This window comes from Monodon monoceros, unplaced genomic scaffold (assembly GCF_005190385.1).
Source record: "Monodon monoceros isolate NGI ecotype Baffin Bay Population unplaced genomic scaffold, NGI_Narwhal_1 Super_Scaffold_3, whole genome shotgun sequence".
Taxonomy (NCBI): domain Eukaryota; kingdom Metazoa; phylum Chordata; class Mammalia; order Artiodactyla; family Monodontidae; genus Monodon; species Monodon monoceros.
Window position 1 is genome coordinate 27,574,090 of NW_021703780.1, and position 22,588 is coordinate 27,596,677.

A 22,588-nucleotide genomic window follows, 5' to 3' on the forward strand; every position below is an offset into this window, starting at 1 on the left:
ATGTGTGTGTGTGTGTGAGAGAGAGAGAGAGAGAGAGAGAGAGAGAGAGAGAGAGAGAGAGAGAGAGAGAGGTAGATTGACTTGGGGGGCAACACTGAGAGTTCTTTAAATTGTCTTCCACATAGAAAAAAAATAATAAAGGACAATGAAAATGTGCTCATTGGAGGCTTACCTCTGTATTACTAAAGTTCAAACAGTAATCACAGGAACTTTTTAGAATTTAGATCAACAATAGATTTTTTTCAGAGACAAGTATTTTATTACTAAGTCCGTGGTGATGATAAAAAGCACACAGGCTTTTAGTCCAGCATTATCATTTTTTTTTTTAATCTCTGAAGATGTTGTACTGCTTATTTTTCACTCTTGGGGCAAACCCTGCCCATTGCCTAAATATAACCCTGCCACTGAATATAGGTCACAGAACCTCCTTTCTTCTACTCCCGTATTTTGATTTAATATTATTTCAATTGTAAGTTTGCACATTTTCCCATCCAGTTATGTTGGGATGGAAAGACTGTAAACCCTGAACCTATAACCTCAGAAATCTGGGTCAATATTGAGGCTGGCTTGGGAAGTCCATAGGCTTGCACAGGGTTTCTCTCTGAAACATGGACATCAGTGGTCAGAGAATGCTTACACAAGGTGACTGTGTTCACAAGCCCTCCCCTTCAAGTTCTTTTGATTTAGTAAAAATTACCTGGTGCCCCGTATACCTCCCTGTCCCTCTCCCAAGTAAGTTGAATTCCGGTTATGCAATTGTACCAGCTTTTCCATGGACCTAACAGGCTTTCAAAATAAGCTCAAAGTCACAAGAGTTTTTAGAAGTAAGACATGTGCCTAAGGATGATCCAACAGGCACACAAATCAGCTTTAACACTCATGGTTCCAAGCCTGGAGCAGGCTGTCCAACAAACCAGCCTTAAGATTAGGCTTGTGCACTAACCAACCTCAGTGATCACTGGGTAATGCCTAGGTGAACCCTGACTTTTCTCTCAGTAAGGTAGTATTAGTCCATTACATAGCATTTTGGGTACCAACAGTCAGGGCTGAACTATGCCAAAGCATATTTCACCCCATGAAGAAACTACTTGTGGTGCTGCATTCCGGATGTTTTTAAGAAATAATTATAACATGATTTTCTCCAAAAAAGAATTCTGTGACTGGACCTTCCAGAATTCCGTGACTGGGTCTTGTAGTTTCTAACTTCTAGTTTCTAACAGAAAAACAGTCTTAGTAAAAACCACTGGTTTGGGTTTGATATGGTTTCTTGTGTTGTATGCCTTTTGCTCTTAAAAACAAACAAACAAAACAAAAGCTGGTTAGGATAAAAATTAAAATCGACAATAACAATAGTAACAATAATAATAATTTTGAGTATTTATTGTATACCAGGCACTGTTCTAAGTAGTTTAAACTTACTCCTAGAAAAAAATCCTGAGGCTGATACTATTTACCAGGTGGTAGAACTTGAATCTACAACCTCTGGAGCAACTAGCCTGGGAAGGCAAACCACAGCCTCTACTGCAATCAGCCCAGAAAGACCAGGACTTACTTGGTCAATGACTGCTAGCTTCCCTATTTTTCTCTTTTCTTTTTTTTTTTTTTTGCACCCTTCCAACTCAGGACCTACCAGAGAGAGCCCTAAACCATTATATAAGAAGCCCCTCTTGATAGCCCACCTCTAGCTTTCCCATGCTAGTAGCTTCCAATCAGAGCATACATGAAACCCCTCCTTTCTTCACTGTTGTCAAACAAAAATTGTACTAGACCGAGTTAAAGAAGCAAGGAAGACTTTATTCAAGTCTATTGCAATAGGGGAGAGAGACGGAACTCAACTCCTTTGAAACAAAAGGTGGGATAGCTTTTAAGCACTGGGGTGAGCTAGTGGAGAAGTACTAGAGGGGGAGGTTGGTCAATGCCATTAAGCCATCCGTGTTTGCTAACTAAGGCTTATGAAGTTGGGCTCTGACCCCCCCTTGCAGAGACTGGGAGTCAGGGGCCCCCATCTTTCTAGATTACATTTCAAAGGGATGGCTTCCAGATGCTTGAGAAAGAAGGTCCTGTTCCTGGGTTGTAAAACTGGCAAGACGTTGGGAGATTTATATCTCAAAGGGGCAGAGAAAGAAATTTACAATTGCAAGTTTTCTCAAGTAATGCTCTAAAGAGCTCAGGAGCTATAGTCAGGAAGAAACCTAAGGTTTAGTTGAGCTGAGAATAAAGTTAAGATCATCTTGGTCACTGTAAAACTTTCCCACTGCCCCGCCTGCCTTTGCTCCCTGGCCCAGTGCAAGTGATGCTGGCTGACTCCCCTTCTATAACCAAGCTCTGAATAAACAGCCTCTGATTGTCCTACTTTTGTGAAGCCTGCAGCCTCCTAAAAGTAGTCATTCTATCTTACACTTAGAAATCTGAGTTTGAATTTAAATTTACTCCTTGCTTTAAAGCTAACCAAGTCTTATGTTTTGCTAACTATTAGCTACATTGTGCCTAATAAATGATTATAATTCCTTATTCTTTCCAAAGTAAATTGGACTGTTTCTTATCTTCATCTACAGAAGAAAAGTTACAAAGATTTGCCCTCCCTAATGAAAGAGCCAAGTACTGACCAGGGTTATAAGGATGTCAGGGTGTTCAAGAGTCACAGCCTGCTTTCTTATCTGAATCAGTTGATTCAAATTCAGGCTCTACCTCTCTCCCCACCCCCTGGCAATTCATTACAAGTGGCTGGCGAGTCTTGACTCAGCTTGCAAGTGTTGGAATCCGGCTTTCTTTAATGACTTCCTGCCCTCTTCCCTTAAGGGCATTTTTAAGTAAGTATTGTTTCACATTCTTAGACAATAAAAGAACCACATTTCTGAAATAGTTTGAACTCCAATAACCAATCAATCTTTCATTAGGAAAACTTTAGAATAATAAGGCTCTTTAAAAAAACACTGCGAAGCTTTTTAGAGATCTCTTTGCCAATTCACAAATCAATATATGTTTCACTCTTTTGTAATCTCTAAATGTTTTCATAATTCTACAAAGTGTTATTACCATGGCATTGTTTTCCATATAGAAAAAGAAAAACCTTTAAGTTTTTGTAAGTGACAAAGTGGGATACAGAACTAAATATAGCATATATGTCAATGCTTCTCAAACTTTAATGTGAATCACGCAGGGATCTGGTCAAAATGTGAATTCCGATTCAACAGATTTAGAGTGGGGCTTGGAATTCTGCATTTCTTAAAAAATCATTCTTGGAATGCCCAAGCTTCTGGTTCACAGACCCCACCTTGGATAGCATCAGTATACGTTAGTTTACATAAAGACAATACTCAGATTTTATATACAGTTTATGATCAGAAAAGTGTATGTATATACACATTAAAACATCAAATAAATAAAACCAGACTGGAAATATACCAATTACTAAAAGAGATTTGGGGTCATGGGTGAGTTTTTGTTTTCTTTTATTCCATTTTTCTTTTTCCTCACAAAATAACATTTCCTCAAATTTTTTTGCAATGAATATAACTTTTTCTGTTAACAGAAAGCCTTTTCTCTTTCTCCTTTTTTCTTTCTTTCTTGTTTTTAAGCAGAAAGGCACATCAAGTGCTGGTGATGACCAACAAGAATAAGATCAGCGAGTCAAATGTAATGACTCTCAAAGGTGATGGAGGCTGTGGACAAAGGTTAAGAGAGGTTGACACTTGCTTGATCCATGGCAGTTATGTGACTATAATATGTGTCTTATGGTCACTTGAGTGGTCAGCTGGCTTCCAAAGTCCTTGCTGTGACTCATCCACATAAGACAATTGTAGATGATCACACTTTTGGTGAGGTGGAGGTAAGACCACAGAGCCAAGACCCAGTCATTCTCAGAGACTTCTTGGTATTGAGGATGCCCAGGCTTCCCTTCAGATTCACTCCCAGGACACTGTTTGGTTTCTTTTTGTTTTTTAAAATATATTTATATATTTATTTAGGCTGCATTGGGTCTTCGTTGCTGTGCGTGGGCTTTCTCTAGTTGTGGTGAGCGGGGGCTACTCTTAGGTGCAGTGCGCTGGCTTCTCATTGTGATGGCTTCTCTTGTGGAGGAGCATGGGGTCTAGGCTCGCAGGCTTCAGTAGTTGTGGCACATGGGCTCAGTAGTTGCGGCTCGCGGGCTCTACAGCACAGGCTCAGTAGCTGTGGCGCATGGGCTTAGTTGCTCCGCAGCATGTGGGATCTTCCCGCACCAGGGCTCAAACCCATGTCCCCTGCATTTGCAGGCGGATTCTTAACCACTGCACCACCAGGGAAGCCCCCAGGACACTGTTAATTGGGAAAAGATTCCTCAGCTTCCTCCCACAGCAGGGTTCTGCTTGGATTGGGAAAATCTGTGAAGCAAATTCAGTAGACTTCAACTTATTACTTTTTGAATCGGGGAGACATCTTTTATAGAAGATGTATACGCACATTATAGGCAGTTAGCAGGGGGGTTAAGTACTTTAAAAATAATTTTTACTTAAAGGAAAGAAAATTAACCCAAACGTATTTGGATTAAAGGAGTCCAGCTGACTTGAATACTTTTTTGACAGAAAAGAGATGAAATGAAAATTAATTGTGCCTATTCTGCTTTTCTGAGATGACAAGGGCATCAGATTTAAAATCCCTGGGGGCAAACAAACTAACCTGACAGGTCCTAAAGAAAGTACTCCAAGCTCCTACCTGCCAAGGGGAACTAAGCAGTCTGAGAAACCTCTTCAAAGACTGTCAAACATGGTGTACCTTAGGCCTCTTAAACTCAGGATGAATCTTATCACAAGCTATGTATGTGGGGGGTGTCATTACTAAGGAATTTAAATTTACTGATCCATTAAATGTTGGGAAAAGCTAGAAATAAGAATTTTGTTTCAAGAATGCAGAAAAAAGTCCATAAAAACCACTTGTTTGGGTTCTATAAGATTTCTTGTGTTGTATGCCTTCTGGTGCTTTTTATTAAAGCCTGGTTAGGATGAAAGTGAACTCAACAATAACGATAATACTAATAATCGCTCACTTTGAGCACTTATTATATGCCAAGCACTGATCTAAATATCTTTCATCTAACTTAATCCTAGGAAAAACCCTATAAGATTGATACTATTTATTATCCCTATTTAACAAATAAGGACCCAGAGGCACAGAGAGGTGAAACACTTGCCCAGTGTCACACAGTTAGTAAGAGGTGGAGTAGTTATGAACCCAAGTAGCTTAAGTCCTGAGTTGGCTCCATAGGGAAGGCAACAGAATGCCGCTACCGTTTTTGGTCAACTTTAAAGAGGCTTTTCTTGTCTCTATTCAAAGCTCTATCACATGGGGCATATGTTGACTCACAACAACCAAACTTATTGAGTCAGGTCTGAAATTTGTCTGCCAAGAAGTTTAACCTCACACTGGAGCCAGGCAGGGTTGTTGGATGAAAAGATCATTCATTTCATGGAGTCTGTATTACCTTTTCTACCTACCAAGCAGTTTTGAGCACAGATGAGCTCAGGTGCTGAATTCCTCTCTCAAGTGAGGATCACACTGAGAACTGCTAGTGATAAATCTCAAGCCCACAGGCCTGGCCAGACTCAGGGACATCAAGGTGATCTTAGTAGTTCTCATAACTGAGTCAGAAAACCTAGGCTGCCCTCACTCATCTTTTGACTCCCTAGAAGTAAGTCCTAAAGGCATCCCCAAACTTTTAGGAGGGAGATGATCATATTCTTACGTACTTAGTAAGCATATACAGTAACTAGCTTCGTGACCTACATAAGCCACATGGCTTCTAGGCCTAGGTTGGCTCAACTGTAAAATAGGGACATATCTTACCTATCTTGTCTGCCAAGAGGCAAGAGGTGGATCAGATGATATTTGAGGGCCTGTCAAGCTCTAAACTGAAAATAAGGGGCAAAGGAGGAAGAGTAAGGGAGGGGGCCCTCCCTGTTCAATAGTTTACTCCTCAAAAGCCAGAGTCCCATTTGTTTTGTTAATTCCTGCAGTAACCAGATAACTCCTTCAGTTCATCAGTTCATCTCTAGAGGGGGTGCTTTGCTCCTAACACACCTCCAAACCAGGCCCCACTACTAGAGTTAATAAAGATGGTGTTTAATAAAAAATAAACAAAATAAAAATGAGTTGTTTCAATAGCATCAGAAGAAATTTTTTTTCAACAGTATCAGGAGAGATTTTTTTTCAATCCAGTCTCGACTACAAATCTTATTAGTAAGAAACTTCGAATAAGAATAAGATATACAGTCATTTTATGGCAAACTATATATTTCTATCTACCTTTGGAGCAGAAGATTTATCTGCAGTGTTTCAAACATTAAGATAACTAAAAATTTCATATTAATAGCATTTTTACTGAACTAAATTAAATACTTGGGGTAAAGCCCTTTGAAATAGCATTTCACCTTCAAAATTCAGTCTTCTGTTTCCTCCCCTTCTTTTCCTAGCTCCTCTCTTTTCTTCCTAACATTTAAAGGTAATAAAAACATTTAAAAAAAAAGAAAGAAAGAAAGAAAAAGATGTGCACACCAGAAGACAGTAACAAAAAACGATTTTGTTTACTGGCTGTTTTGTTTTACATTTTATTTTCCCACTTTTTACTTTCTTTTTCAGTTTCAAAACAAGCCTCTCTCCCCATATATTCCCACCCCCACCCTTCTGCAGACAGCAGACTTCAAACTTCACTTCTGCTTTCAGGTCTTAAAGAGAAGGGGAGGGCGGGGAGGCAGAAAAGTGACCGAGAGTTATCTCAAAATAAAAATTAACAACAGATTTTCTTATTTCAAAATTCCCACGTTCTGCCAATTTGAAAATACCTTTCCTCCCCTCTTCTAAGGTCCCCAGACCGTCAGAGGATTTAAGCCACAGTATAAAGGAGGTGTCGTGTTGCTTACAGTTCTTCAGTCTGCACTGGGTGCCGTGTGCCTCCCTGAAGCCTCTTAAAAGGTTCTTGTTGTCGGTTAACTTCAGGCTGGAGTTTCCGGAAGAGCATTTTCTTTTCTTAAGGATGAGCGCTCCTTCACCAACTCCTGAACGTTCCTCGGGCTCCTCTTCCCCACTGAATCTCCTCGGGGAGTCAGGTCCTGAGGGACCGTGAAACTCTCCCTCCGCGGTGTGGACACAGGGGTCTCTCTCTCTCTCTCTGTGCCGAGGGCTCGGGATTCTCCAAGGGTCCCTGCGCCCCGCAACCGGTCTCACTCCGTGTTGGTGGTGAAAGTGACCGCGGTCATGGAGCGCTCCTCGGTCAGCGTGGTCATGCAGCCCTTCGCCCACGCGACCTGCAGGACTTCTTGTGTCACCTCATAATCCACGACCCGGACGAGGAGGGGTTTGGGTGGGTTCCCCGGAGCTCGGGAGGGAGCGTCTACACGGCTGCCAGAAATTCGCTTTTCCCTTGGAAAGAGAGGCGAAGGGCAGTCGGGTTCCCGGTCCTGTCCTCCCGCTTTGAAAAGGTCCTCCTCATCGGCCACTTCTTCCCGTACGGAGTCCCCCTGAGTCCCCAACCACCTCTCCGGGTTTAGAAGAAAGAGCACTTTCTCTCGGACCCAGGAGTCACAGTCCACATTCTCTCCGGGGCTGTGCTCGTGGGCGCCGCGCCGGCTGCTGCTAGCCCCCGCTACCGAGGGGTTCGGCGCGCCCAGGGCCAGGTGAGCCCCGCGCCCCGCCTCGCGCACAAACGGCCGGGAGCACCGCCCGCTGTGGGGCGAGGCCGCGAGATTCGGAGCCCCGCGCTGACCCGGGGCCCCCATCCCGGGAGGAGGGCCATTCATCCGGTGGATCTTCCGCCGGTTCTCGCAGCGAAGGCCAGCGGAGCTCTGGAAAGCGCAGGACTGCCTGTCGGCCGTGGGCGTGGCCTCCGCGCGCCCCGCCTCCCGAGCCTGGGACTGTCCCCGCCCCCTCCCGTCCGCGCCTCCCTCCCTCTCTCGCGGCTTTCGGGCTTTTCAAAGGCGAAAAGCCTCACTTCTCCCGCAACCCCACGATCGCTCCCCCTCTTCTTACCTGCGATCCTAGACCTGCGGCCGTGATCTCATTTCTGAGTCTTTCCCCTCTCTCTTCTCAGTTCTATCCTAGTTTCCAGCCCACCACCGTTTGTCTCTAAACAACAGGAGACACCCTTGCACCGCACACACACCCGCACTGCCCCACGAAATGCCCAACACAGTGTATGTCTTCTTTCCAAGGACTCTCCTTGGAGTGAAGGAACATGGAAGTTAAAAAAAAAAAAAAAGGCTTATTTAATCAAGTTCTTCTGATAAAAGTTTCCGTGTCCACTCCGAATCCACCCTCACCATCCTACCAAGATTATCGAATGTAGATCAAAAGCATCTGATTGGGAAAGTTGAGCCCTTTGAGAAAACGCCTTTGTATTGTTTGTTGTTCTTCGTAGGAATGCGGGAATGTCACACCGGTCTTCATTTTGGTTTTGGTCATGCTTGTCCAAAGGGGCATAAGTGCCTTTGATCAAACGGAAATAAACAAAACCAAACCGCTATAAGAACTTAAGGATTTAGAATTTTGTGTTCGTTTTTAAAATTTCCCCTTTCACTACTCCCCTACCTCCCTCACCCCCTCCCCCCCCCCACCCCTACACACACACACACACACACACACACACACACACACACACACACAACCTGTTTAACCCCAGAAGTTAAAAATACATATATATGGATCTCTGGGTAGGCTTTCAGAATCTCTCGTTGCCAGGCCCTCTGACATACTTAACTTTGCCTGAGGGTAATGCAGAAAGCTAGCTAACAGAAAAAAGGAAGCTTAGTTTGTGATTTCCAGTTTGTCCTTGGTTACAGGTCCTTGCTTTATTAGAAAGTGTTCACTTTTCCTGTCTGCTTTAGAAAAAAATGACTGCAATGGTGGAAGTTTCTGCCCATACTTTGAAGGACCAAGTAGTATGGTGAAAGATATTTTGGAAAGAGAGGACCTTCTGATGTCTGCTGACTGGATGCCTGACCTTGGGCCAGTTACTGCTAAATTACAATTAACTAAATTTTTCGAGTGTATTAGGCAAGAATTGCTCTAAGCATTCGATATATTTAAACTCATTTATTCTTTTCTTTAAAATAAATTTCTTTTTGGCTGCATTGGTTCTTCATTGCTGCGCACAAGCTTTCTTTAGCTGTGGTGAGTGGGAACTACTCTTTGTTGCGGTGCGTGGGCTTCTCATTGCGGTGGCTTCTCTTGCTGCAGAGCACGGGCTCTAGGCGCGTGGGCTTCAGTAGTTGTGGCTCTCGGGCTCTAGAGCACAGGCTCAGTAGTTGTGGCGCACGGGCTTAGTTGCTCCGAGGCATGTGGGATCTTCCCCGACCGGGGCTCAAACCTGTGTCCCCTGCATTGGCAGGCGGATTCTTAACTACCACGCCACCAGGGAAGCCCAAACTCATTTATTCTTCACAGCAAACTAACGAAGTAGCTCTATAGTCTCCTTGAGAACTCTGAAGCACAGGGAGGTTAAGATCAAATACCAATAAACAGTGGAGCCAGGAGTCTCACAAGTTTAAATGTTTGGTCCTATTTTAAATGACCTTCTTTAAATGTTTGGTCCTATTTTAAATGACTTCATGTTCTTTTCTGTTCATTTACTTAACCAGGAATCACTGAGTGTGTGCTAAATGTCAGCTACTGTTCTAGGTGATGGAGGAAAGAAGCTGGATTGCTTGTCCTGTTGGAATTTTCATTCTTTACATCAGTTACATACATCAAATTCTCTGTTCAAACGTAGGAGATAATAAGTTAACTTTAACGCACAAGAAAATCAACTGCAGGCTAATGCCCTATCCTACTCTCAAAGATTCTACTCTTATAGGTTTCGGGGAGGGCTTAGAATGTGGATTTTTAGCAAGACCCTCAGCAATTTTGATGCTAGTGGTTCATAGACAACATTATAAGAAACATTACCAACGATAATACTCTAGACCATAGATAAACTCTAGGCCTTTTTTTGCTGCTTTCATGTGACAATAAGAACACTGTGTTTTCCTTCCTTGCAGGAATATTGGGAGAATTCCAATGAAGGTGTCTGTATTCTGAGGGAAGTGTAATGTAAACCACAAGATTTATTGCTTTCAAATTTTCATGCCAATGGGGATTGGGTGAGGGATTAGAGTGGGCATGGGGAATGGGGAAAACCTATTTGCTGAGGAGTGAGCCTGATTCACCCACCATAAAGCACCTGAATTTCTAGATGTCAAGAAGTTGTGTATTAATGCATAAAAGAATGTTAAGAGGAAACACCAAATAAATTAAACTTCAAAGAGATAAAGTCTAAAAAGAACATAAACAAAGAAATAGGCAGCTTGCCTTCAGGATAGTGGTGTCTGCTATGCTTTAATATCTCACAGTGCATAAAAGCCTGATAAAGGGTGCTGATAAAGTGAACCCATTTACTTCCCCTCTGAATTGCCTACTACCAACTCTAATTTAAGGAAAAGAGGCTTTGTCATAAGGATATCAGGAGATTTGTTAGGAGATATTGACAGATTTGTTGGGTAAGTGGGAATACCAGACTTTAAAACAGGTAGAAATCAAAGCTGTTGCCGAGGGAATAAGGAGTTGGTACAACAGGAACAGATTTCTCCGCTGGATGGAATGCACTCCAACTCTCACACTTGTCCCTGTGGCATTTACTCAGGAGTCAAATTCCACTCAGAAGTATCCATCTGGCTCAGTTTATGCAACCTGCTTATCCCTTCACAAAACAGGACAGTAAAAGAAAAGGTACAGTCAAAGAAGCCTTTGGGGGATCCCCTTGGCTTCTGTAATGGAAAAGCAAACAGCTGGACTTCCCCCACCTAATAAAACTGTATGGTAGGGAAAGGTAACATTCCAAAAAAGAAGTCAGGGTGTTGTTAAGAATTTTTTTTAAATTGCACTGATGTCTATCACACTAACTATTATAAACAGAGTGTGGATATGGGAGTGACAGATAGGGTATTCTGGATAAGGCAACATTATGAGCAATGGTGCAATGGTGAATATGGAGGCACGTGTAGAGAATAGTTTTGTCCTTGACATTTCTCTTCTCTCACGTCTAAAACACTTTCCATGATTTTATCCATCCCGTGGCTTCAACTGCAACCTGTACTCTGATGATTCTCCAATTTATATCTCTATTATAGACCATGATGCTTATTTCCAGACTTGTGGTAGATTGTATTATTGTCTCAAATTATTTATTTCCTCATCCTGAAAGAAGATCATACTTCCTGGCTTGTGTACCACATGACTTGCAATGCTCCTTATTCCCATACACTTCTCTACCCCACTGATGTTGAGTTTGGCCGTGTGACTTGCTTCAGCTTAAACAGGTGTGACGTTGGATGCATCTGAGCAAAAAGGAAGAGTCATTGCAAGGTTGGCCTTGGGCAGGCTCCAGAGCTGCCATCTTTGCTGTGATCTGGGAATGAAGACAGTACATGGGACAGAGCTGACTGGAATCCAGCAAAGTTACAGCAGCTGATACATATTCTAAGCAAGAAACTTTTGTTACAGTAAAACAATGAAATTTGAGGGTTGCTTCCTACCACAGTCTAACCTAGTGAAAAATGTTTCTGTTTAATTTTCTATTGGACACCTCTTTTGAATGTCACTTGAGAACTAAAATGTTGCCTGCCATATCAGTAAACAAAGGATGTTGCAGCCATTAAGCCATTACATTACAGCTGCCCAGACTGTGAGCCCTGAGGGAACTCAGGATGGAGGCAAAGGGGCTGCCCACTCCAAGCCCATCTAGCCGTCAGCCCCGGCAGTCACCCCCGACGGTGCACCTAAGGAAACTCAGGATGAGAAAGCATAGGATAACTGCCCCAGATAGCTAATTGGCCCCAGATAGCTGGGGTGCATAGCACAGGGATGATTTCAGTGAGCCCAGACTCCTGCATCTTCCCAAACATAGAGAAGCGCTAAACTTAACTTGAGATACCCGATTTTCTTTTATTAACAATAATCTTTTGATATTTCAACTACCTGGTTTTGTTGCAAAAACTCCCCCCTCCCACCCCCACCCCCCACCCTCTTTGGAGCAGTCTCTCAGTGTTATTTGAGATGCTGTCTCCCAGGCTTGAAGTCCTAAGAATGTCCCCCACATAAAACATAACTCTCAACTTTTATATTGTGCTTTTTTTTTTTCAGTCAACACACTAGAAACCTAAAATACCTAAAACTGAACTCATTATTTATTCTCTTAAATCAGTCCCCTCTTTCAAGTGTTCCTTATCCCAAGGATTAGCTTGACTAGCAATTCTATTGTCTTCCCTTTCCCTCAGTGGTTAGACCCACCCCACATATATAATATTTAACCGAGTGCTGATGTGTATGTGTGTATTTCCTCTCTGCCCCTACCTCTCCAATCCCCATAGCTACAAAAATAAACTCAGACCCTTAGGCATGACATAAAATATCTTCATACTCCTACCCCAGCCTATCACTGTTTATAGTTTAATGAATAAATGAAAAAAGAAACAAACAAGCCACCTAAATGAACACAAAGTGCAAGTCTGAGACTAGGGTGAGGTTATTGTGTATAAATAAAATCCAGCCTGATTATGGATAGACCTTGAAAACTACGAGCCTTTTAGAAGAGATTCTAATCATATCTCCTTTGACAACTAAGGTTCTTGGGACCTGAAGAACTCAGACTGTGCAAAGAGAATCTACACTGGACTGAGTCAGGTGACTCTGATGGGCCGTGTTATCTTGGGCAAGTCTCCCAATGCCTCCAAATCTATGTTCTCATCTGCAAGGTATAAATAATACCTGTCCTGTGTGCTTCCCAGGGTTTTCGTGGAGGTCAAATGAAACAATTCTGGTAACACTTTGAAACTTGCAAAATATTTTAAATTTACTTTTTTTTTTTTCGGTACGCGGGCCTCTCACTGTTGTGGCCTCTCCCGTTGCGGAGCACAGGCTCTGGACACGCAGGCTCAGCGGCCATGGCTCACGGGCCCAGCCGCTCCGCGGCATGTGGGATCTTCCCGGACCAGGACACGAACCCGTGTCCCCTGCATCGGCAGGCGGACTCTCAGCCATTGTGCCACCAGGGAAGCCCTAAATTTACTTTTTTAAAGTTCATTATTGTTTTTTAGAACTGGGAACCCAAACCACAGTTTTTAATGAAATCCTTAGGGAAAGATGCAGAAGTCAATGGCTGGAGCTAGACAATAAGTACCAGACCCATAATCTTAGAATAGAGGAGCTAATGTTATTAGTTATAAATTGGAGAAAAAAGAGGAAGAGAGTGAATGTGGCAGTTCTGGGGATATCAAGCAGCTTAGCCCAGTGGTCTGAGATAAAATGGAAACTGAGGCAAATTTTTTAAAAAGGAGTCTTTGTTTTAAATTTTGTATTACCAAAGGGTGTGCTCCTGGGAGAAGAAGAAAGAGGCTTAGTTTACCTAACATGGGGCCCTGAGACTAACGTGGTATATATGTATGATATTTTTTGAATGAAACATTTAAGCACATTGCCTTTTCACTCCACAGAGAGTTGGCGACCCTTAAAAGATGTCAGCCAGGTAATTTGAAAGGACAAAGAATGCTAGGTGTGCCAGTTAGCTGCAAGAGATGATGCATGTAGCACTCTGAATAGTAGCTGCATAAAGGAGATTTTTAAACTATAATTCATTGTCAGCTGCCTGCATTATCCAACATTTTAAAGTATATTCATCATCCTCCTCTCCTGTCAGAGATTAGGATTTAAGACCAGGCTCTCTCATTGACTATGAATAAACAACTTATTAAACAGGAAATTTTGTCATTAGTAATTGAGTTGGCATTTTATGATAATAAAGAACGAATGTTCTTTACCCTACACTCATCTTCAGCATAAACAAAATTTGACTTGTTTAACAGCAGCCCGTAGTACTATTCGAGATAATTCAATCTTTGACTCAATATGGGTGAATTAATACTTATGAAATACTTCATATAAAATAATCACTCAGATTAGTAAAATAAAGGTCATGATCTTAATATACCCAATCTTGATTAGTTTATAATAAAATATTTTTAATGGGGCAAGGCAATTTTTCTTCCCATTACGTTATTTTATTAACCAATGTGCATGTGATCAGATATGGGGTATAACAGCTGTAGAAATCCTCAGTGATATTTTACATCTAGAGAGATTTCATTCCCCAAATATCTAGCTGTTATAATTTGCTACGTTTTATCAACAAGAAAAGAGTGGCTGGAAAATACTGAGTCTCTCATTTAGCAAGTCTGCAAACGAGTTGACCTGGAATGTCTAGGAACTCAAAGAAACTGTTAGTAATAATCCCTTGTTATCTCTTATTCATACTTCATAATTCATCCCTCGAGGGCAAGGCTTGGACAGAATGTTGTAGTAGATTAAACTGATCATTTAGTAACCCCACTGCTTATGTCTACTCCCCCTTCTTTCTCAACTCTTACTGAGGACAATCTTATGTTATTTTCAAAGCCATAAATTCATTAAGAAAGGCATGGAATTTAGCCCTCCTTCAGTTTAATACTCCTGATAGGTACCCTTTCCTCCTTTCCTCTGACCATGCTTTGTGTCTCTTTTACCTCTTCTCTGCACTTTCTCCTCATTTTTTTTTTTCTGGTCTTTTATGCAGTTCCTTCCTTCCTTTCTATTGTGATATAGTGCAGAATTTGAGAGCGTGAGTTATGGAGCCAAACTCCCTGGATTTAATATCTACCTTTGCCATAAATTAGCTGAACGACTTTAGGCGGCCTACTTAACCTTTTTCTTACCTTAGTTTACCCATCTGAAAACTGGGGGTAAGAATAGTACCAATCCCATAGGGTTGTTGTCGGGAGCAAATGATTTAATATGTGTAAAGCCTCTAGAACAGTGCCTGCCACATAGTAGATGCCATTTCCTCTAGAATAAATGAAGGCAGGGATTTTTAAAACTTTTGTTCACTGCAATGTAACTATCACTGTTGTATCTCCAGTACCTAGACCAGTGCCTGATACCATTGTTGAAATAATTAATTTTCTATTTCTACTGTGTTTATCTTTCAGTGTTTTTCTTTGGAGCTCTGCTTCTTCTTTCTTTTCTCCTTTAAGACCTCTCTGTTTCTACTTCTGCATTCTTTGCCTCTCAGGTTTCCATCATCTATTGCTCACCTAAATTGTCTCCTATGTCTCTGGGTCTAACGTTTTTGAGTAGAGTCAAACATCACAAATTCAACATTTATCAGTAATTATTAGTCATGGAGTTTCCAATGAAAAGAGAAAGAAGAACTCTTGAGTCAAGGAAAACTGAGAATAAAATAATACTTTAAATGCAATATTTTACATTAAATTTGTGGTGACCTGTGTTTGTCATTTATACATAGGTTAAGCTGCCTGTAAAAATCTGCCACTTTTTACCATTAGTTTTATTTTGATTCAAACGTAAAAGTAGTTAAAAGAAGAGTGTAATAAACAGCTGTTGTTCACCTGGATTCACTGATATTTTATCATATTTGATCCCTCTCTGTCTTTACACACACACACTATATAGACATTACTAGGAATTATTTGAAATTAAGTTACAGATATCATACTTTACTGCTAAATACTTCAGCATGCATCTTAACAAAATAAATGCCACCACATTACCAATATCGTACTTAAGAAAATTTACATTAATTCGATAGTATCATTTAATGTATCATAATAAATTTTTCCCAATGGTCTACAAAATGTGTGTTTTAGAGTTTGTTCCTCTGATCCAGAATTCAATAAAGGTTCATGAGTCGCAGGTGATCAAGTTTCTTAGTCTCCTAAAATCTAGAATGAAGCACTCACATCTTTTCTTCCCACCCCTGATATTAACTTTTTTGAAGAGTTCAGGCCAATTATCTGATAGAACGTTCCATCCACAATTTGGATTATTCTGATTCTTCCCTTATGATTAGATTCAGGTTACGCAGTCTTGGCCAGAAATCTACGTGGTGATATATTGCACTTCTCGCTGCATTGTATCAGAAGGCACACAATGTTGGGTTCTTCCACTGCGGCTCATGCTAAGTTTGACCACTTGGTAAAGATGGTGGCCACCGGTCATCTCCATTATACAGGTCCATTTTACCCTTTACAATTTGTAAGTAGTAATAATATTAAATAAATTTTATTTAATATTATTTAATAATAATCCTTGCTTGAGTTAATTCTTAAATTGGAGATTGCAAAATGTCAACTTTCTAATTTGCCATTCCTTCTACATTCCTTAGTAGGTATTCTTCTGTAAAGAAGAGTTTTTGTTTGCCAGACCACCTCGTTTTCATATCATTGTGGATTCAAGGATTTTTTAAAAAAATTCATGTGTTATAATCCACTACATTATTGTTATTTTCGATGCTGTTATATATGGTATCAAATTTGCCAAGTAGGAAGTTCGTTGTACCAGTTCTGTTTTCTTTTGACATGACCAATTTTTTTTTTTTTTTTAAATTGAACCCAGGTCCTTGCCAGTGAAAGCGTGGAGTCCTAAGCACTGGACCGCCAGGGAATTCCCAACATGACCACATTTAGTCTCGAGCATTTCCTTACTTTCTTGCCCAAGGTGTTCTTTCCTTTTCTTCTTTCCTTTTCCTGTTCTTCAGCCTTTTCTCCAGGAGTTCTATTTTCCCTGAAAGGTATTTATGAAGATCTGACTATCAGGGATGATCACTGAGTGTTGTTACTTGTAGCCCTTTTTAGTCAACAGAGCCAAAGAATAGATGTTATTTTTAATCCCAGGTTCCTACATTGTTCAAAAGTCAAAACAATATAAAAGGGATATATATTTGGGGAAGTCTTGTTCCCATCCCTAACTCCACTACTTATAGGTCACTTAAAAAATAGCTTCTCGTTTAATCTTCCTGTGTTTCTGTTTGCAAAAGAAAAGTTAGCAGAGATCTATTTGATATACACTAATTTTCTCATTCTTTCTTACATACTCTTGTACATGTAGCTTTTTTTTCCACTTAAAAACGTATCATGGAAATTACCTCAAATTACATCACAGAGAACTTCCTTGTTGCTATAAGTGCTTCACTGTGTAGATGTGTCGTAATTCATTCACCTGGACTTTGAAGGATGGAAATTTAGGTTGTTTCTAAAAGTTTGATATTACAAATAATATTGGAGTGAATAACCCAGTGCAAACATTGGTTTTATATTTGTGGAGGAATCCTCAGGGTAAATTTCTGGAAGTTGAATTGCTTGTATAAATGCATATGTATTTTATTAGACGGTACTGAATTCCCCTCACTGGAGTTGTAACTTTCCTACTCCCACTACCAGTATATGAGTATGCCTATTTTCTACAGCTTCAAACTTGGGTTCTCAATATTTTTTAAAAGTATTGCATGACAGTTTAATCACACTTTTTTTTGAGTGAAGCATCTTTTCATATGTTTAAGGGTCATTTTATTTGTTTTTCTGTGAACTAACCATGTCTCTTGCCCATTTTTCTATTGGATTTGAGTAAATTTTTTTTCTCCTCTCAGTGTTAAGGGTTCTTTATATTTTATGGAAAATAGTTCTCTATTTGTGATATAAATTGCAAATAGTTTCTCCTAGTGTGTAATTTATATTTTGACGCCAGATCTTTTGCCACTGAGAAATCACACACATGCAAACATACATATGTATTTTATTTATCAAACTTAATATTTTTCTTTTATTACTTCTGAATTTGGAAAGCCTTTCCTTATACCCACATTATAAAGGAACCAACCAATGTTTTCTTCTAGTATTTGTATGACTTCTTTTCTTTTTAAAGGCTTTATTTATTTATTTATATCTTGGATCAATTTGGAGTTTATTCTTGTATAGGTATGAAATATGAGTTTAATTTAATTTTACTTTTTTTCAGATTGCTATCCATTTGTCTCACTGCCACTTATTTAAAATTCCATCTTTACCCCAGCGACTTGAGATGCCACTTTGATCTTATTTTAAACTTTCCTGTGTACTTGTTATTTCTGGACCTTTTTTTCTCCTTTGTTCTGCACAATCACGTACCATTACTACACTTTATATAAGTTTTATAGTATGTTTTAATGTTTGTGGGGTTAATCTCCCCTTTTAACCTATTTTCTTTTCCTGAAATTTGTATTGTTATTTTTGCATATTTATTTTCCATGTTCTTAGTCTCAGGAATCTGATGAAAAGAAATAGTCAAAAATGCAGCAGAGAGACTTCCCTCGTGGTCCAGTGGTTAGGACTCGGCACTTTCAGTGCTGGGGCCTGGGTTCAATCCTTGGTCCAGGAACTAAGATACCATAGCTGCACAGCGCAGCCAAAAAAAATGCAAAAATTCTAACGGGACAACTAGAAATATATCAAGCGCTCTCTTTGGGAAATAATCTAGAACTAAAATCTCACATCTCGTGTTCACTGCAGTAACTGCATGGTACTAACTAAAGTCTGACAGTCTTACTGGATTATAAGCAATGTCTTTTAACAGTGTTTAAAACCTAGAGTATATTTTGCCTTGGAAACACATAGATCTGTTAGAGGGAGAGAAAGCCGCACATCAATTAGGAAGAAGAATACCCGGATGTTAGCTATTTTTATTTGTAACTTTTAAAATCACAAGAGCCAGAATAAGGGGGAGTGAACAAAAGTTCACTCAAGAAAATAAAGTTCACTCAAGAAGTGAACAGGGACTTCCCTGGTGGTCCAGTGGTAAACAATCTGCCTTACAATGCAGGGGACTTAGGTTTGATCCCTGGTCAGAGAACTAAGATCCCACATGCCATGGGGCAACTAAGCCCCGTGCCCCTCAGCGAGAGCCCACGTGCCTGCAAACTACAGAGCCCACGCACCACAACTAGAGAGGGAAAACCCACACTCCTCAACAAAGATCCCTTGTGCCTCAACGAAGACCTGACGCAGCCAAATAAATAAATAAAAATAAACAAATAATTTTAAAAAGAAGTGAACAAAATTGGAACAGGGCTGGAACACACATGCCACCAGTACTGCTGAGGTTGGAGGGGGTAAAGAAAAGGGGAGAGGCTGGGAGTGGCTTCTTTCTCTCTTTCACCTCATTGCTCAGGTACAGTAAGATCAGAAAAAGCAAAGGGCTGTCGGCAACTGGGTTTTAATAGCTGGAGCCAAGATTTCTATCAGAGATTGAGAAACATGGGTGAATAGAAACTTGGGGAAAGAGAATTAGGCTGTTAATGTTACCTATACTGACACAACAATCCCTCCATCTGCATTTTTTTTTTTTTACTATTTTTATTTTCCCCAACTAAAATAATTTTAATGCTAACATCCCAGGTTAGAAGGGAGAAATCATCTTTGTTGTAGGTGCTGTGCTATTCCATTGGCTGTGTTTTACTTTCAGTTTTATTTTTTCTCTGCTCCTAGTGTTTACTGAGATTAGGGAAAATGGATACAAAACTTTAGGTATTATCACAGACAACTTAAAGAAATTTAATTTAGAGTTCTTTCATGTTTTTTTCTCAAAATTCAAATCACCAAACAAAAATTCGTCATGAAAAATGCAAAATGAGTAGAAACAAAACTTGTGTTATTAAATGAGATTCTATTCTAGAGGATGTCTAAATGTCCTCCGAAACTGCCCTTCCTTGTCCTGCTCCCAAAGTTTGAGCAGGCTGAAATCTCCATTCTTCCTCTGTATTTCCCCTCAGTGAGTCTTAGGCAGAGTGAACATTCATGCTCACTAAATACGCAGACAATTGCAAAACCCAGTCCGCATCCACCCAGAGCAAAGTACACGTCTCTGCAGAGTTGAGCATGTTGCCTGTACTGAGTCCTCAGAGAGTTCCTAGCTGCCTGAGAGGCCAATTAGCATAATAATTCAAAGTACAGGCTTCAGAATCTGACAAACTCAGGCTCTGATCACGACTTAAAATCTGCATAACCTTTGATGAGTCATAACCCACCCCCCAGCCAGAATTCCCACAATAAGATAAATCACACACACACACACACACACATACATACACAAAAGTATATATAAAATTTGGCACAATTATCAGCATGTAGTTAAATGTTAAGTAAATAGTAGGCACATTATTATTAGTAAGACAATAAGGCACAGGGCTATAATAATGATGCCGTGTACCAGCTGGGAGTAACCCTCAGTTATCAATGCTAAAGATAATGAGAATCCCTGGGGCAGAAACTAGACCACATTCTCCCGAGAGATTTATGGACCCCAGTTACTTAGACCTCTTCCCTCTGGCACCAACGATAAGTCTCTAGGTAACAACTGGCTCATGGTGACCTAAGCATACTGTCACTCCCAAGGAATCATATTTTTTTATTAAAACAAAGCTCTCCTTCAGCCAGTTTGTTTACTTTTCTAAGAGTAAACACCTAAAATTTAGATTTCCTCTAATCTTTGTAGTTGGGATGTTTGTGACCTCCATGGGGTAAGAAACCAATATTTTCCATATGGCTAAGTCAACTTTATCCACACTAGATAAATCCAACCATTGTGTTTGTGTCTGCTTTTATTGCAGATAGAAGAACATAGCTTGTGATGTTTTATCTCTTCCTTTATTTTCCTTGAAAGATATGCATACACAATCAATTGGAATCCAAATTAAAACAAAAATTCTGATAAGGATAAAAGACTAATAAGAGTATTGATTATAATCATTTAATCAATTTAATCATTTAAATTTCCTTTATGAAAAAGATACGTGGTTTAGGGAAAAAAAAGGTTGAAATCAAAGTAACACTGTTCTGGCTCCGCCTCTAGCACTGATTATCTATATGATCTCAAAGAAGTCATTTATTTTCTTTGGCCCGCAAATCTTCATATGTAATGAGAGAATTAAAGTTTATCTTATCAAAATTCTCTGAGTATGTACATATGCATACAGAAACATGAAATAAATGTAAATATATGTGTACGTATGTTTACATGTGCATTTGCACATCCAGATTCACACCTACATATGCATCTTAGTTTCCCATGAGAAAGCAGATTATAAACAAGGGGGCTGGAATAGGTGATAGGCAATGTCCAGTCCTATGCCGACTGTTTCGAGCTTTTTTAAAAATTTTTTTTATTGATTTATTTGTTTTTGTTGTTCGTTTGTTTCTAGCTTTTAAAATGCCCATATCTTCATTCCTCCATCCAAGGCAACTGAGAAATGGAAGCTTGTTAGCAGTACAAATTCTCAGGCCTGACCTCGGACTTACTGAATCAGGGGCTGTGGGGAGAGGCTCAGCCATCTGTGTTGCAACCTGCCCTCCGGGTGATTCTGAAGGGCACTAAAAGGTGAGAACCACTGCATTTAAACATTTCCAGGGAAGAACTATATGTTACAGTCCTAGGCAGAAGTGGAGAGACAGTAATTAAAGGGAAAAAAGCAGAATATTCTACAGAGAACTTGAGTCACAGGTGGTAGGAAGAGAGTTTGGGGAAACAGCAGTGGCAGGCACAGGGGAGCATTATTTTGGGTCGTAGGGAACTGACGTGGTAATGAGAACACCGAGCAGAAGCCCAAGCAGCAATAAGGAAGCAGTAGCCACATGCTCCCGCGTTAAATCACTTGTTCTCGTGCAGTCATTTCTGCTCCTTTGCGAAGACCCTCTGACTTTAGAACCTTCTTCCTACAGTGGATCGCAAAGGAGGATAATTATCCTGTTTTTAGCCATAGCTGTCTCTGACCCCTATAGTCATTACTTTAGAAACCTGAGACAGGGAGAGTTAGGCATTCCCAGCCTAACCCTGCTTGTCTTCTGGTCCTTTTCAAAAATTTAAGGTTCTCCTGATTCTAGTTTTAATTTTTCCCCTCACTGACAGCTAGGAGCATGTGTATGTTCAGAAAAAGGAAGAAAATTCCTGGAGTTCTAATGGGCTAGGGGTGAACCTGCCCAGAGAAAGCTGCAGGGGTGAGAATTAGCCTATAGAATCGACCAGGCAAGAACTTGGCTTGAATGCTGTTTAGGAGGCTGATGGAGAACACGTTGTCATCCAGGACGTTGCCCTGAGAGGGGAATCCCTGGCTTTGCAACTTCCTGGCCAGCGTGAGGGCCACCAGCCGGCTGTAACCTTTCCTGCGATGCTCTGGCAGGGTTTAGCCATGGCACATGGTGGCAAACTGGTCTGTGACAGACCAAGACACGGGGTTCCCCTTGTCATCATGGACACACACTCGGGAAGCAGGAGATGAGGTTGGCAATGTACCAATGACACTGTTCATTGCCGTCTGGTTGAGTAGATAAGCATCAGCAACACAGGTAGGTTAGTTGTGCGGAAGAACTCATTCTCGAAGAAAATGACATGAGAAGAAATACGAACTCGGTATCACGGGACCACAAACAACTACTTCTCTTTATACCGACTCAAACTGAGAAATCATCCTCGAGATAGTGCCTTGCAAATACCAGAATATTTTCAATAAATTAGAATCCGTCACTCACCACTTATAAACATCTTTTAGGGTTTCATTTCGGATAGGACACAACACTCATTATATTAAATTTAAGTCTTTCCTTCCAATTTTATGCCCCTTTGTTATTGTCCTCAGAATAGATGAGGCAAGTATTTCATTTTTCTGTAAAACAGATCTCAGACTTGATCTTATTAACTCCTGAAACTGCTGACACCCTCTCTGGGGGCCTTA

General features: G+C 40.5%; 2 protein-coding genes across 2 annotated transcripts in view; both read right to left on the reverse strand.

Moving 5' to 3' along the window:
- Positions 1–6,405: 6,405 nt before the first annotated feature.
- CUNH6orf141 (chromosome unknown C6orf141 homolog) lies at positions 6,406–7,788 on the reverse strand. The gene has a single exon (XM_029243677.1). The coding sequence runs from the start codon at positions 7,767–7,769 to the stop codon at positions 7,194–7,196; it is 576 nt and encodes a 191-aa protein (XP_029099510.1). The 5' UTR covers positions 7,770–7,788; the 3' UTR covers positions 6,406–7,193.
- Positions 7,789–8,223: 435 nt separating this feature from the next.
- CENPQ (centromere protein Q) overlaps positions 8,224–22,588 on the reverse strand; it is a 33,932-nt gene continuing 19,567 nt past the window's right edge. Inside the window, exon 9 of the mRNA XM_029244039.1 lies at positions 8,224–8,454. Within this exon, the coding sequence (XP_029099872.1) occupies positions 8,302–8,454 (153 nt within the window). The 3' untranslated portion in view covers positions 8,224–8,301. The remainder of the gene's footprint in view (positions 8,455–22,588) is intronic.

What these genes read in the sequence shown, in the direction of transcription:
- CUNH6orf141 (XM_029243677.1), bottom strand. Translation starts at nt 7,769, where the DNA reads ATGAATGGCCCTCCTCCCGGGATGGGGGCCCCGGGTCAGCGCGGGGCT.